Here is a 15,537-nt window from a genome sequence, read left to right as displayed (position 1 = left end):
TCTTACTTACTTACTTCTAGAGAGTAAGTGTTTATTTGTTAGAAGTAAGTCACAATAACTTCTGCGCAACAAAAACCTGCGCCGCCATGACTCTTCTATGACAAGAGTGTTACTTGGGATTGGTATTACATTTGAGAGCCGATGGTTGTGATACCGTCTACCCCCGTTGGTTTGACCGACACCTCATGCATACCAACGGGGTTCATTTTTTAATTTGAACTTCTAGTAACCTTGTGGGCGTCAGAAACGCACGGATGGTAAGCTGATTTGCTGTTTTGTTTTGATTCTGTGTTCAGTTTCACCCCGTTCCATGGGAAGAATGACGTTTGGACGATTTTTAGTTTGAACGATGTGCAGATTAGCGGGGGTCAAATTAAAAAGTGTTCAGATTAGATGAGGTCAAACCAACGGGGGTAGACGGTAGAGCCAAACAGACGTCTCACTCTACTCACTTCCCATCCCTCCCCTTTTTAACGGTCATTTCAAATATTTTGGAGTTCGCAAATCGCTCGGTCACGGCGCTCGCATCGTTTTTGCTCCTGTTTGCTCATTATCACCACCTACTGAGTGGTTTGCGTAACACAGCCTTGGTTAGCATTGAGCGATTATCTTTTCGTGACGATGATTTTTATCGCATTTTGTTCCAAGTGATACGTCTGTTTGTCCGCTGTTGCAGTATTCGGAAATGTGCTTGAGGTTTAAATGTAGAAACTGTTAAAAAGTTGCTACCGTCTACCCCCGTTGGTTTGAACGACACCTCATGCAAACCAACGGGGATCATTTTGTAGTTTGAACTTCTAGTAACCCTGTGGGCATCGAAACACACACTGATGGTAACTCTTTCTGCTGTTTTGTTTTGATTCTGCGTTCAATTTCATCCCGTTCCATGAGCAGAATGACATTTGAATTATTTTTAGTTTGAACGATGTGCAAATTTGCGGGGGTCAAATTAAAAAGTGTTCAGATTAGATGCGGACAAACCAACGAGGGTAGACGGTACATATTTATGACTTCATTTTTTATCTAGATCTGCTAAAACTGTGCTAGGCCAGTTTTATCTTACACTATAACTTTCCAGAGCTCTGAATATGCACGGGTACACGGGTTCCCCAGAAATTCCTTCAGAAAGTTCACGTGGGGTTCCTAGGATGCTGTAGGAAATTCCTTCAAGGATTGCTATGTAAGTCCATGCTTACATTCCTTTATATATTTCTCAAAACATTCCTAAAGAAATTCCTCCAGAAATGTCAGAATGTTTTTTTTTCCAGAAGTGTTTGTTTGGGATCCCGAGTAGAAGTAAAAATCAGAACAATATCATCATTTGATATTCCTCAGTGAAGTACTCAAGATCATAATTAGCTATTGGTTTGTTTGACATAAGAGATAAAAGATCAAAAATTAGATCAAAAATTAGTATGGGGAAGAACATAGTAATATCTCATTTTGATGTTATAAGATCAGACTAATATCTGGGGAGATCTAGGCTGTAGCACATCTAACCAATATCATAAAATGATCTGACAGATGGATTAGAGTAAAAAAAAAGAAAAATGGCCGTGACTAGAATCGAACTTATGACCTTGTGATTTATGAGCAGTGACATTACCACTGTACTACGACTCATATCTGAAAATAGAAGGTAACAAGAGCATCAAGTTCTACGTTTTCCAAGATGTTTGCGAGTCATGGTAATTGTGTTGGTTTGGTTCCGGCATGTTGTAGATGAGTGTGTGAAAGAACTAATTATGATCTTGAATAGTAGTTTTCAGATCTTACAATTTTCGGATGTTATAGATGAATGTTGCGTTGCGTTGCGTTGCGTGGTAACGGAGTAATTCGTAGATTGCATACTGAAAGTTGTCATGTTAAAACCTTAATACTCCTATTCTAATTGCTTATGGAATGCTATTTGGGTACTAATAGCTATCCAATTAGAGGTTGGAGAAAAAGACATGAAAACTTCCATTGCCGGCCACGCCCATCTTCTCCGTTACGAGGATAGGAAAGGATGTGATGATATGACACCTACTTTATGAAAGGCCAGCGACTCACCGGCGCCCCCATAGGTGTCAAGGAGTTGGATATTTGGAATGGGTTGATTTGGGATTCACTATAAGCGAGTGATGCGACAAGATTTTGTGAGTGTATTTGAGTAGTACATGTAGATGTGTTGATGTGAGTGTAAGTGTTTAGTATATTTTAACACCAACGTTGGGAGTGACGTAGCTAAATGGTTTTGTCACTCCTTGGGCCATTTTGCTTCAGGGATGGGGCACAGGCATTTACACTGTGTCCTGGCTAACAAGCCTAGGCTTAAGCGCCATTGCTCGCTCTCTGAAACGATAAGAAATAGATGGGAAGGGATAGCAGGGAAGGGATGATATCTATTTATCGAGATGCCAGCGACTCACCGACGCCCTCGAAAATAGAAAGAAATGGGATTTTGGTACGGGAATGCGGGTATGATTAAGTTACGGGACTGGATTGTTAATAAAATCGTTGGGAGTGGTGCTGTTAAGAAGGTTAATGCACACTCCGTTTAAGTTGGCGTCTCTTTTCCTGGGATGGGACACAGGCATTTCTCCATGTGCCCTGGCTTCAAAGCCTAGGCTTAAGCGCCATTACTCGCTCTCTGAAACGAGAAAAAAGTGTAATGATCCCTTCCCCGAAAATACAGAAAAATAAGCACTTACAGTAAGCAAATCAAAAATACGAAATTCTATCAAGAAAATTTGATATGATAATTTTCGCAAGTTAGCGAATATTTAAAAGATGTATATAAAATAAAAAACAGGGTACAATTAAGTAATTAATCGGATAGATCTCACCAAGTTTAATCTCGTCGGACGATCGCACCTACGCCTCAATGTTTTGATTTGCCAACTGCGCGACACATTTGCTTCACTTCATTCAATGTGCCAGAAACATACCGCGGAAAAGATGGCATTGTCATCACTATGGAAACGGCATTGTTTTTCCTATTCACTTTATTTTCTTTTATTTGGTCATCTTTGGACCATAATGCGAATGCGTGCACTTCCTACATGATCATTACATGAACATTTTTTCATCTTTTAAAGACGTGGCGTGTCCGTCCGGAGAGCCATTGAAATCACGAAATCTTCCAAAGCACTACGTAATTGGCCTTTCTTGTGGTTTTCGCAAGAACCGCGGGGCACCACGCGGGACGCGCTATGGAATAGTTGGAACACACGGTCAAGTACATGGGCCAACACTTTATGGAAACATCGTTTCACACTCGCGAACTGAATTTCGGATGGCGTAGTACCTCCCAGAAGTTCCGGAGTCAGAACTGGGGCGTAACTTGCATGACAAGGATGCGGAGAACGGCAAAGTATCTTCTTAAAGTACATTGGCAAACATGCAGCAGCCTACAGCTGTAATCCAGGAGCAGCCACACCCTTCAAGTTGTCGCGGACGCTTTCACGATTGGGCCACTGAAACCGCGAGACACTTTTCGAACTTTCAGAGGTGCAGTGACACGATACACTTTCGGTGGATTTTGTTACGCGGGATCACTCGGTAGAACTAGAATCCGCAGCCTTCCATTCGAACCATTTTATCAATAAACTCAATTTCCCGGCGTGATCTGAAAGCGTAGCGCCAGCCGCTCCACCACCATGGCCGGTCGAATGCACAAGCTTCAAAAGGATTCATCAAATCTTATAGTAGCGACACTAAGACCGACACAATTATCTCATAAAACTCAATAAAGGGAGCTTCAACAAAATTTTCACTATCCGCCGAATTGAATCAAAATTGTGACAATCAGCACTATAAAAACGCAGCACGTAAAAAATTTCCATCCGTCTTCGCGCGCGGCACACTACGATCCATTTTCGGATGTTATAGATGAATGTGTCAAAGAACTGATTTTGATCTTGAGCAGTAATTTTCAGATCTTTCGAATTCTGGATGCTGCAGATGGAAATGTGAAGAGCTAATTTTGATCTTGAGCAGTATTTTTCAGATTTCTCAATAATAAATGTTCTATTGCAGAATATTAATACAGTTTCCACCCAAAATTTGTAAACTGACGTGATGGTATGGAAAATAAAAATGAATTAAGGCTATTTTGCATATTTTCCTAAACTAAGAGAGCACTTTTTTCTAGATGATTTCACATTTCATGCTCTTTCTCTGAATTGTTAACAAAGCTAGAGATCCAAACTTTAAAAACGATATGCGTAGAAACATGTTTGGTTTATTTTGCGCCTAAAACAGGACCAATAGGACGCAATCAGTGAAGTACTAGATTGTAGTAATGAGATGAATTTTTGTATGGTGAGAAGGTAAATCTAGTATGTATTTACTTCACTGAACGTGCTCTATTGTGAACTGTCGCCCAGAAAAACTTTGGAAACATTTAGGAGATCGTAGTCGTCACGACTGTCGTCTGTTCGTATACCCCATGCAGAATCGCTACGCAATTCGTTGGTTGAAACTCAAAAAGCTTGTCGTCTGCAGCGGTATGTTTTGTTGAATCTAAAATCAAACGGTCCGTTTTTCGAAATGGACGTATTTTGCTTAGCGGGCCGATTAAGTTCCCAAATTGTCCGGTGATTCATTTATTAGATTCGAACCACAAATGCAAGCTCGACATCGAGGTCCAGCTCATGTTGTCATCGGACTCAATTGGAAAGCCTCTGCTGGTTTACTTACAGTGAAATAAAATAATTATAAACTAGGATTAAGAGATCTATCAGATAAAATCAGTATATATTTTTATGTCTTTTTTAAAAGAAAAGCAAATATCGATCAGGTATATGCATTTTTTTGTGCTGATTACTCTGTTTTTTTTGTTCAATTGCCGCATCCATAAACCCGCTTATTGAAAATGAAGGCCACTTCTACTTCCTTTTTGTCCCAGTGCTCGTTTGTAAAATTTGTGGTGTACATAAGGGAACATCTGTTTATTATGTAACGCTAAATTCGATATCTCTGAATTCGATGGTTGGTTCATTAGGATCTGGCGGAATCCATAATGTGCTTTTGTATGATAACTCCAACTTTTTTGTATGGGTCGTAACGCTAGGCTGTATTCCCTATTCCCCTGGAGCGTTACGGAATTTATTGAGCCCCTATCTCCTGAAGCGTTACGTTACTTGGGGACGGCGCATAATGAAAGTTGTAAACTTAAAATAGTTTTATGCGAAATGTTGGGAAATTTCGACATTTATACAGCGGGTTGCACTAGGCTTTTCAAAGATCAAGTTAAGTACTAATTTTGAAATCATATCACGATGAAATATTGAGCAGATATTTGGCAACTTTTTGAATATCTCATCAATATCATATTAAGATATGACATCAAAATTTGATCGTTTTAAGATATGATTATGATATTCACGTCTACCCGGGATTGCTCCAACAATTTTTTTTTAGAAATTTCTCAAAAAAATCTTTATAGAATTGTACAAGTGTTTCTCCAGGAATTCTTCCAATCGTGTCTTCAAAAACGACTTGCAGAAGATATTGTTTCACAAAGATTTGGTGATACTTAATTCATGAATTTCTTCAAAGTTTTTCTTTGAAAAACCCAAAAATTTCCAGGAAAATTTTCAAAAGTTATTGCTTGACATTCTCAAGAGGTTCCTTCAGGTCATAACTCAATTTTTTTCACGGAATTTCTTTGACCTTTATTTGGAATTCGTCTAGAAAAATTTCAAGAGATTTTTCTAGAATTTCCTCCAATGGTTTTTCCAGTAGTTTCCTCAGGTTTTGTCTAGGCATTAAGAATTCCTTCAGAGGCATCTCCAGGGTCCCTACCAAGGATGCCTTCAATAAACCATCCAGGCATCCCTCAGAAATTTATTGTGGAATTTTTGTCAATAACTCCACCAGTACCTTTGTCTGCGATTACTGCAGAAATTCCTCTACGGGTTTTCAAAGAATCCATCCCATAATTTCTCAAGCGTTTTTCCCTTGGAAGTTCATTTCCCTTGGAATTGCTTGCAGAGATCCTCCAGAAGCCTACCATGATTTTTTTTTTTTTCTGAGAATTGAGGGAATATCTTAAGGTGTTTACTCAGATATTCTCCTAGGTATTATCCTAGACATCCGGGAATTGCGCTAGAAATGGAATTCTTCCAGAAAATTTTCAAGAATTTCGTCTAGGAGTTCCTCAAGGTATCTTCGGTCGTGTTTCAAGGGATTTCTTGAGACAATTCTCCTGGATTTTTTAAACAAAAATTCTGAGAATTCTTCACTTGTCGGCAATTTTGAAAGAATTTTTGGAGAATCCCTGGAGGAATATCTAAACATTTTCAGCAAGGATCGCTAAAGATACTCCAGGAGTTATCTAACAAAAATAAGAAAGAATTTCAAGAGGAACCCTTGCAGTAAATACTGATGGAATCTCTGGAGAAGCTTTTGATGAATCTTCATAAAAATTTCTGGTGAAGTTTCAGAAGGAATCCATAGGTATCGATCTAAAAGAGTTCTTGGAGAAATTTCTTGAGAAATTCATGACGGAATATCGAAAGGAAGCCCTGGCGAAATTTCTTGAAAAACATCCTTGAAAAATTTTGGAATAACCGCCGGATGTGTTTCTGACAGAAAACTTGAAAGATTTTAGGACCGAACTCCAGGAGTAACTTCTAGATTTATTCATGAATTAATGTTGGGAGAGATCCATAGAAGATGTCCACGGATTGGGAATCCTTTAACAGATTTTATGGAGCAATCTCATTAAAAATGTTTGGAGAAATCTTCAGAGATATTTCCTAAAGATTCCCAGAAAAAAATCTGAAGGAATTTTTGTAACTAATTCTGAAAGAGTCTTTGGGAGTACAGGGGATAGACAAAATGATCGGGACAGGCAAAATGTTCGACTAGCTGTAACTTTTCGATAAGTTACATATACATACACTAGTTGGGTATCAGAGATCCACATTTGGAAAAGATCGGGCCATTTTTCACAAGTTATAAAGATTCTTGGAAAAGGTAAAATTATCCAATAACCAACTTTGAGCTATTACATTTCCGGATTCAAGGAATCAAATGCAATGAAATTTTGACCATTTATGACTTATATAATGAGCTATGAACTTGGAACTTTTCGTTTTTTTTTAAATAAAAAAAAACATTTCTAAAGGAATCTGTAGATGATTTGCTAAAAGAACTCTGGGGCGGATTCCTAAAAAAATCGGTGGAGGATTTTAAAGGAAATTTTTGGAAACTCTTCTAGAGGAATATTTAGGGAAATTTCTGGAGAATCCTCTCCATAAATTCCGAAAAAAATGTAGGAAAAATTCTGACGCAATCCATGAATGATGTGCTGAGCAACTCTCAAAATAAATCCGTGGAAGACTTTCCAAAAAACAAACCTGAAGGATTTTCTAAAGAAATCCATGGACCAATATCGGATGGAATCCAAGGATGGTTTCATATAAAAAATTCCCAAAATAATGTCTGAAAATTCTGAACGAAACTAGAAATTAGGGCTCCAATTCCTTGTTTTGCTCAGGATGAAAATGGGAGTCACATGCTTAATAAAGGAACCAGCACCCTATATGAGGGCCCAAACTCGTACCCAAGGGATGGGCTTAGGGGGTTAAACGCCTCCCATTACCCAAGTTTCATATGGTATCCACTCACAGAGAAACATATGTAACTGTTGGAAATACCTAAGAGATTTCCTCTAGTATTGAGTGACCCCAGCCTTCTCCATTACGTACCTTTGTCGTTGACGTATAAGGGAACTAAAAGGGGTGATTTGTCAACTGAGCAGCCATTAGAAATATAGAGAAAAGTGCTGCTGAACTAACAAGCTGCTGTCGAGAGGTTTCAATCACTTCCGAGAAAGAAACGACCCTAACAGTAACACTTGGATCAAATATCATTCAAAAACATCGTCACGGAAACATAATCGCCCAATGAATAATGACAAACACAACAGGCTGGGCCATCACTAGATGGCGGTAGTGAGAAAACGTCAAACAGACGCAAAAACGATGCCAAGGTGATCGATCGACCGCCTACCGAATATTTGAATCAACCGTTAATAAGGTGATCGACGGGAATCGATAAGCGTGTGATGTCTTTTTTTCTGTGATCCGCCTTTTACTGAAAATATTAAAAACCCCTTCTTTGTTGCCTTTTCTGTAAACGAGTCTGAAGGGCGCAACAATAACAAAAAAAATACTCAGGCGACTCGACCAGAAAACAAAACAACAACAAAAATATAACATAATTATAACAAATTATGATATTTATATTTCAACATACTTGGTGTTTTTTAAATACTATAACTCATTAATATCATATTATTTCTAAAATGTTGTTTGATAACTCATTGTAATGTAATTTAGTTTTGATTCTTCGACATTTGGATAACAATGTTTCAAAATTGTATCACATTTTGATAGAAATTAGTAATCCTGAATCTAAAAATCATATCACATTTTGTTATAACTTCGATCTGATCATAACAAAATAGGTTATTATCTTGATTAGACCAGTGTAGTTTTTGTTATAATTTTAGTTATTTTTGCCTCATCCTGCACCAAGCTTATCACATAATAAGTTATCAAAAAATATTATAACATCATATCACAATATGATATAATCTTGATATAATTAAATACCGACAAAAGGCTGACACAAACTTCCATATTCTCTTATTTCACCCTTCCCCTCGAAAAAAAATGGTCGGAAACTGCACCGAATTTGGAAATTTCTTCGGCAATTTCTTTGTGAATTGGTTCGGTAAATCTTTTAACATAATTCAGCAACTCTTCTAGCGGAAATCTCTTTATAAATTTATGTGGCAATTTATTTGGAAAATCCTTCAGTTATACGTCTTGAATTCCTTCGGCCTCTTCATTAGAAATTTCTCGGATAATTTCTTAGAAATTTTAAAAGTTTCCAATTAGAATTGCAACATGAATTTTCAAAGAGTTTCCGAATCGATTACCAATGAAATTCAAATGGAAATTCACAAAGAAGTTTATGTTGATCCTATCAAAGAATATGCCGCAGGAATTTCAGAATAAATACCCAAAAGAGTCTAGTCAAGTACAAGACACTGCGAACGACCTTACAGTTGAGGCCGAAATACGTATCTGTCAAAGGATGCAAATTCTTAGTGCTATTAAAAGTAACAGTACTTATCCCGATTTTCTTTTTACTTACCCAAAAGAATTGTTATTTTTGTTACGAGTTCCGGGACGATTTTCCAAAGACAATGTCAGATAAATTATTAAAGGATTTGCAAGAAATCGCCAAAGGAATTCTAGAACAATTGCAAAGGAAATTTTCAAAAGCATTTCTGATAAAAAATTTGAAAGAAATTTAACGATTTTTCGAAAGAATTGCCAAAAGAATTTGCAAAGAAATTGCCAACAAGACTCCAACAAGAATTTCTAAACGCATTAGCAAACAAAGATGGAATTCTCAAAAAAATAAATGCTGAAAGAATTCCGAACGGCATTCACAAAGAAATTCACGAAAAATTTTTTTTAAGGAATTGCCGATGAAATTTCTGAAGAAATTAGCGAAAAAAATCCCATAGTCATTGCTGAATTAATCACTTCAAACACTAGCGAACGAATTCCTAAAGGAATAACAGCAGAAATTTGAAAAAAAAGTGCCTAAAGATTTCCCAAAAAATGCGAAAGCATTGATAGAAGCTCAAAAAAATGCTTTGAGAAATTCTTAAAAAGATGGCGAGGAACTTGAAAAAAAAAATCTTCAAATTAATTATCAACGACATTTTCGAAGGATGTGCCGAATATTTATTGAAATAAAATTCCAAAACAACTGCCGAAGAAATTAAAAAAAATCAGTTAGTCGTTGGCGCTAATCAACGGTGGAAGAAATATTAAACAACAAAGATTTCATAAACGTATCAAAAACTAGAAAATAAATAAAAAATTTCCACAAGAGCAACAATGAAAACAAACAAAAAATATATATTTTTTTTTGATTTTGCAGTTCCAGATTTATGTGTTGCACAATTTTTCTGAATTTCATGGTTTCGGGAGCAAGGGGGAAGCACCCTAGTTTCATACAGAGGATGATGATGACGATGAGCTCGACTTTTTGAGGTTAAAAATTTGACTTATGACGTATGAAGTGTGCGCTATATGCGACTCCATATTTTTTTTTAAGTGAATATACTTTTTAGTTGAACGTGCTATTATTTTTTCTAACTTCGATCAAGGTTTGTTGAGATTATTCGAACAGTTTATAGTTGCCTAATTTCATATATTTTACACAGAAATATGCGTTTTGATTTTGACACTAGTTACTTTTGAATTTTCTTCATGGATGGTTAGTTTTCACTATAATTTTCAAAAGAAAAGCTCCATTAAAGATACTGCACGTTTTCATGGTCCATCATTTGTTTGAATATTACACATTTTTATTTTACACTTAGTAGGCGAGCGAGTGTTGGTCCCCTGTCCGAAAAACGGCATCACTACCCTACATCACTCCCGAACCGTAATTTTCCACACAATTCCCAACCATACCCCCGGAAAACAGCAGGACCCGTACCTTGAAGGCCATTTTAATCGTGGTTTTGCACTTTTTTTCTATTTTTCACTAGCTTATCACGAGCTTCACTTTCGGCAAAGAACTGTTGCTAAATCTGGGCGCGCAGTTCACTTTTATAGGTACGCAGCGTGCTTTACTAAGGGGGTTCTAAGCGGCTTAGTGGTCGCCAACTCAACGCACCGTAGGTACGTTCAAAAGATCGAAGAATTATTCTCCGCGCAAACCTGGCGACGAACATGCGGCCGTTTTAGTTGTTCTTTTTTTTCGGTTGGCGCTCACCGCGCCATCAACGCTATCTCGTTTGCGTTTCGCGAAAGGGTGTGTGATCCAAGCAGGCTGCATATTGTGCAGCTTGCTTGGATGCAGTTCTCGTGCACCATCAGAACGAACGACGACGACGACGACGCCCAAACGCGAAAGTCGTTTAATGTCACTCGTCGGAATGGGATGCTTGGATCTACTGCCTGCAAATCTAGCCAGAGAGGTGGGATATTTAGAAGGTTCTAAATCTGAGTGCAGCTACACAGACTACAAGGGCGGGCAATGGTGCAGAATGCATAACTGGAATGGTTTTGGTTTGGCTGTTTTGTTTGGAGACAATGGCAAATGGGGAAACATGAACAATAAAAATGATTTACCGACCGGGTAAGATAAGCGTTTGGAGTTTTTGGCGCTTTGGGAGCCGCCTTAAGGGTCATAATGCGACACCAACATGTTTATTAAATGGATGTACGGAAAAAATAAAGTGCGATTTTATTTGCTTATTACGGTCTTCATCTAATTCCCGTCTATGTAAGCACCGACCAAAAATGATCGATATTATGGACCCAATGTATTTTGAAGTATGGGTCGCAATTCTTTGAGGAATTTTTGAAGGTTTTTTTGGAGAAACTACACCGATAAAGTGAAGTGATACAAGAATAAGGCTTGTAGGGCTTGAAGGTCCTAATTCCAGAATAGTTTGGATGACCTAGATCATCAAGTGAATGTTTCTGCGTTATCAGAATTGCACTCTGAGGCTCTACAAGTAGCGTAGGTTAGATTCCGCGAGCATTCGCTACCATTAAAATATCCCAAGATTTACAGATATTGCGAACCATACTTCAAAATACATTGGATCCATTTGTATGCCAATGGACACCCAAATATCAACACATAGAGATACTTGTAATATTATGACGTGCAACAGATACAATCGTGAAATAATTATGCCGATAGAATGAAGAGAAGCAAGAGTAGAACCTGTAGACCTTGAAGGTCCTAATTCCAAAATAGTTTGGAAAGCCTAGAATATCCCAGGGTTGTACGAAAACCATATAGTTGTGCACTGAGGCTCCATCACCAGTATAGACTACATTCCACGAATATTTTTTACAAAAGCATGATACAGTATGATATCGTATAGATATTGCAACCAAAACTTCAAAGTGAATTGGAGGCCATTTGCCTTTTACGGAATGTCCAACTACCACAATATCGAGTTGCTCGTAGCATTATTAGATCTAATGGACATCAACGTGATTGAATTTCTTGAACAGACTGACTGAACACAAACGATGGTAGATGTTGTAGATGTTAAGAAAATGAATTCCGGAATAGTTTGGATGACCTAAATCACCCAAAACGTGTACCATGAATGTAGCACCCCTAGGCTTTGAGGTTTTTCGAGTACCGTAGACTGTGATCATTTATCGTATACAGCATTAGGTTTTTTTTTTCCTTCTAAACCATAGGGGGATAATCTGCTCAACAGACACCCTAACAGAAGGTTAGGGTAGTGTAGGTCTGACAGGCCGTCTTCTACAACAAAAGTAAAATCCAGGACTACTCTCTCCTCGTACCCACTAAACCTTTCCTATGGTCGCCAAACCCTACGTCTCTCCGGAACCACCAAGAAGGTATTGCTTCAGAGAGGGGCTAGTGCACATCGCACCCACAAGGTTAGCTGCGTAGCCTGCAGCAACGAACATCGATGACTCGCTTTGGAGAGTCCATCACGGTAGCATGCTGGCGCTTAGCCAGTTTCCCGAGTGGTCCTCGCCACTCCCTTTGTCCTCGGAAGGCGGGCAGGGTCAACCCCGCCCGCGCCCTACTGCTGAGCGGACATCAAGAATTGATGCCCACGTGCAACCCGATCTGACCTGCCCGTAAGGAAGGGTATCACTACCCTTCAGGCCCTATCAGATGCACCCGTAGGTTGCAGACAGCAGGATCTCACCTACCCCGACCCTTGCCGGGGACCCCTTTCCAACCGCGGGCTCGGATCCAACCCACTAGACCGACGCCACGACAGCACCGCTACCGGGACTTCCTCTCCGCGGCCACTTAATCGCTGTAAGGGTCGATCTCGACCGCAGGGCACCGGTATGACCTACGAAGCCGACTTCGAACCCCTGGACCACCTCTTGTACTGCATCTGGACTAGCCACTCTCCGAGTCCACGCGCCACCTCCTCTGTAGTTCCCAGACGATATGGGTGATAGCCGTTGAAACGGCGTTCCAGCCAAACTCATCCCTACACATCCTCTGGACCAAGTTGTCCGGGTTTGTGTCCTCCCCGCATGTGGCAAGCATGCGGTCACGCATTGTGCGAAAACGCGGGCACACGAACAAAACGTGTTCCGCCGTTTCCTCTAAACCATTGCACGCTGGGCATTCGGGAGAATCCGCATGCCCGAAACGGTGTATATACTGTCGGAAGCAACCATGACCTGTAAGGACCTGTGTCAGGTGGAATGTGACTTCCCCATGGCGCCTATTAATCCAACTATCTACCCTCGGTATCAACCTATAGGTCCACCTTCCTTTGGTGGAACTGTCCCACGCGCGCTGCCATTTGACCATAGAGGCCATCCTGGCAAGTCCTGCGTATGCCTCTTGTGCCGCGCATTTCGAAGCACTCCATGTCCTCACTGATAAGAATGCTGATAGGCACCATACCAGTAATGACGCAGAGAGCGTCGTGTGACACGGTACGGTACGCGCTCGCAACCCTCAGGCACATAAGCCTGTAAGTACTTTCCAGCTTCCGTCGGTAGCATTTAGTACTTAGCGCGGTGCCCCACGCCGGGCCGCCATACCTAAGTATGGATGTAGCAACACTAGCCAGAAGCTTACGCTTACTGGCGTACACCGCAGAGCTATTGGACATCATCCGGGACAGTGCCGCAATAGCTGTGGAGGCTCTTTTACAGGCATAATCGACGTGGCTACCGAAGGTAAGCTTATCGTCGATCATCACCCCCAAGCGTTTGACGGAGCGCTTTGACAGGATAGTACAGTCTCCTACACTGATCTCCGTCTGCTGCTCCGACTTCAGGTTGTTAACAACCGTCACCTCTGTCTTGTGGTGAGCCAGCTCCAGTTTCCTGGACCGCATCCACGCCTCCACAACCTTGATCGAGTGGTTGGTAGTCAACTTTACCTCCTCGATCGTTTCACCGTAGACTTCGAGCGTAATGTCGTCGGCAAATCCGACAATCACCACTCCCACTGGATACTCTAACCTCAACACCTCGTCGTACATGACATTCCATAACACCGGACCCAGGATGGAACCTTGCGGGACTCCTGAGGTTATGTGAAAGCACTTCCGACCCACCTCCGTGTCGTAGACTAGTACACGATTCTGAAAGTAACTTCCGAGAATCTTGTACAGGTTCTCCGGTATCCCCAGACGCAAGAGCGCATCGGCAATAGCAGACCAGCTGGCGCTATTAAACGCATTCCTTACATCCAGAGTCACTACCGCGCAAAAGCGAATTCCCCTCCTCTTAGGCTCGAGTGCTTTCTCGGCGGTTTTTGTAACCGACAAGATAGCGTCTACGGTGGACCTCCCCTTCCGGAAGCCGTACTGGTTACTCGAAAGACCATTTTCGCCCTCGGTGAACCGCAACATTCTATTGAGGATGATCTTTTCGAGCACCTTCCCCGCCGTGTCAATCAAGCATATTGGTCTATATGCCGACGGGTCTCCGGGTGGTTTCCCCGCCTTTGGCAATAGTACCAGGCTCTGCCTCTTCCAAGCTTCTGGGAAAACTCCCTCGTCCAGGCATTTCTGCATAGCAGACCTGAACATCTCGGGAGCCTCTGCAATAGCTACTTTTAAGGCCAGGTTCGGAACTCCGTCCGGACCTGGGGCCTTACCTACGCTAAGGGACTTAGCTATCCCCGCAAGTTCCACATCGGTGACCCTCTCCTCATCGCCAGCCCCAGCCCCCGGCTGTCCTACGAAAGGAGGCCAAGGACTAGGATCATGACGCGGAAAAAGTCCTCCAATGATCCCCTCCAACATCTCTGGAGATTGCTCTGTAGGAGCCATCACACCTCTCGTCTTGGCCATAACGATCCTGTAGGCGTCACCCCACGGGTTCGTATTGGCACTCTGACAGAGACCCTCAAAGCAGGCCTTTTTGCTTGCTCTTATCTCGGTCTTAAGCGCGGCTTTAGCAGCGGCGAACACCACCCGCCGTTCGTTTCGCTCTTCCTCTGATCGTGCTCGCTGCATCCGCCGCCTAGCCCGTAGGCAGGCGCGGCGCAGGTCCGCAATCGTGTCGGTCCACCAGTAAGCCGGTGGCCTCCCATTTCTAGGGTGGACTCGCCTAGGCATGGTCGCATCACACGCACGTGAGAGCACCGCTACCAGCTCGTCGCCGTCTAAACCGATTAGGTTTCGCTCACGGCGGAGCGCCTCCCTAAATACCCCTTCGTCGAAGTATGATGTCTTCCACCTGCGAGGGCTTGGCCTTGGGCTAGCCGCCTCTTCTTCTATCCGCTGTCTGCTGTTATTGTAGTCGATACTGTAGCGAACCGCCAGGTGGTCGCTGTGAGTGTAGCCATCATCTACTCTCCAGTTCGAACTACTTGTTAGGCCAGGACTACAAAAGGTCACGTCAATAATTGACTCCGCTCCGTTTCGACTAAAGGTACTCTTGGTACCGACATTAGCCAAGTCGACATCTAAGATGGCCAGTGTTTCTAGCAGGATCTGACCCCGCTGGTTCGTGAAACGGCTTC

At 41.4% G+C, this 15,537-nt stretch overlaps 2 protein-coding genes across 2 annotated transcripts in view; one reads left to right on the top strand and one right to left on the bottom strand.

The window, feature by feature from the left end:
- LOC109408966 (cuticle protein 21.3) overlaps positions 1–10,656 on the bottom strand; it is a 30,533-nt gene extending 19,877 nt beyond the window's left edge. Inside the window, exon 1 of the mRNA XM_029852190.2 lies at positions 10,522–10,656. Within this exon, the coding sequence (XP_029708050.1) occupies positions 10,522–10,533 (12 nt within the window). The 5' untranslated portion in view covers positions 10,534–10,656. The remainder of the gene's footprint in view (positions 1–10,521) is intronic.
- The window catches only part of LOC134284823 (uncharacterized), a 496,062-nt gene that overhangs the window by 214,194 nt on the left and 266,331 nt on the right, over positions 1–15,537 (top strand). The window lies entirely within an intron of this gene.

The sequence above is a fragment of the Aedes albopictus genome, chromosome 1, assembly GCF_035046485.1.
Source record: "Aedes albopictus strain Foshan chromosome 1, AalbF5, whole genome shotgun sequence".
Lineage (NCBI taxonomy): Eukaryota > Metazoa > Arthropoda > Insecta > Diptera > Culicidae > Aedes > Aedes albopictus.
This window is presented reverse-complemented; position numbering and strand designations above follow the sequence as displayed.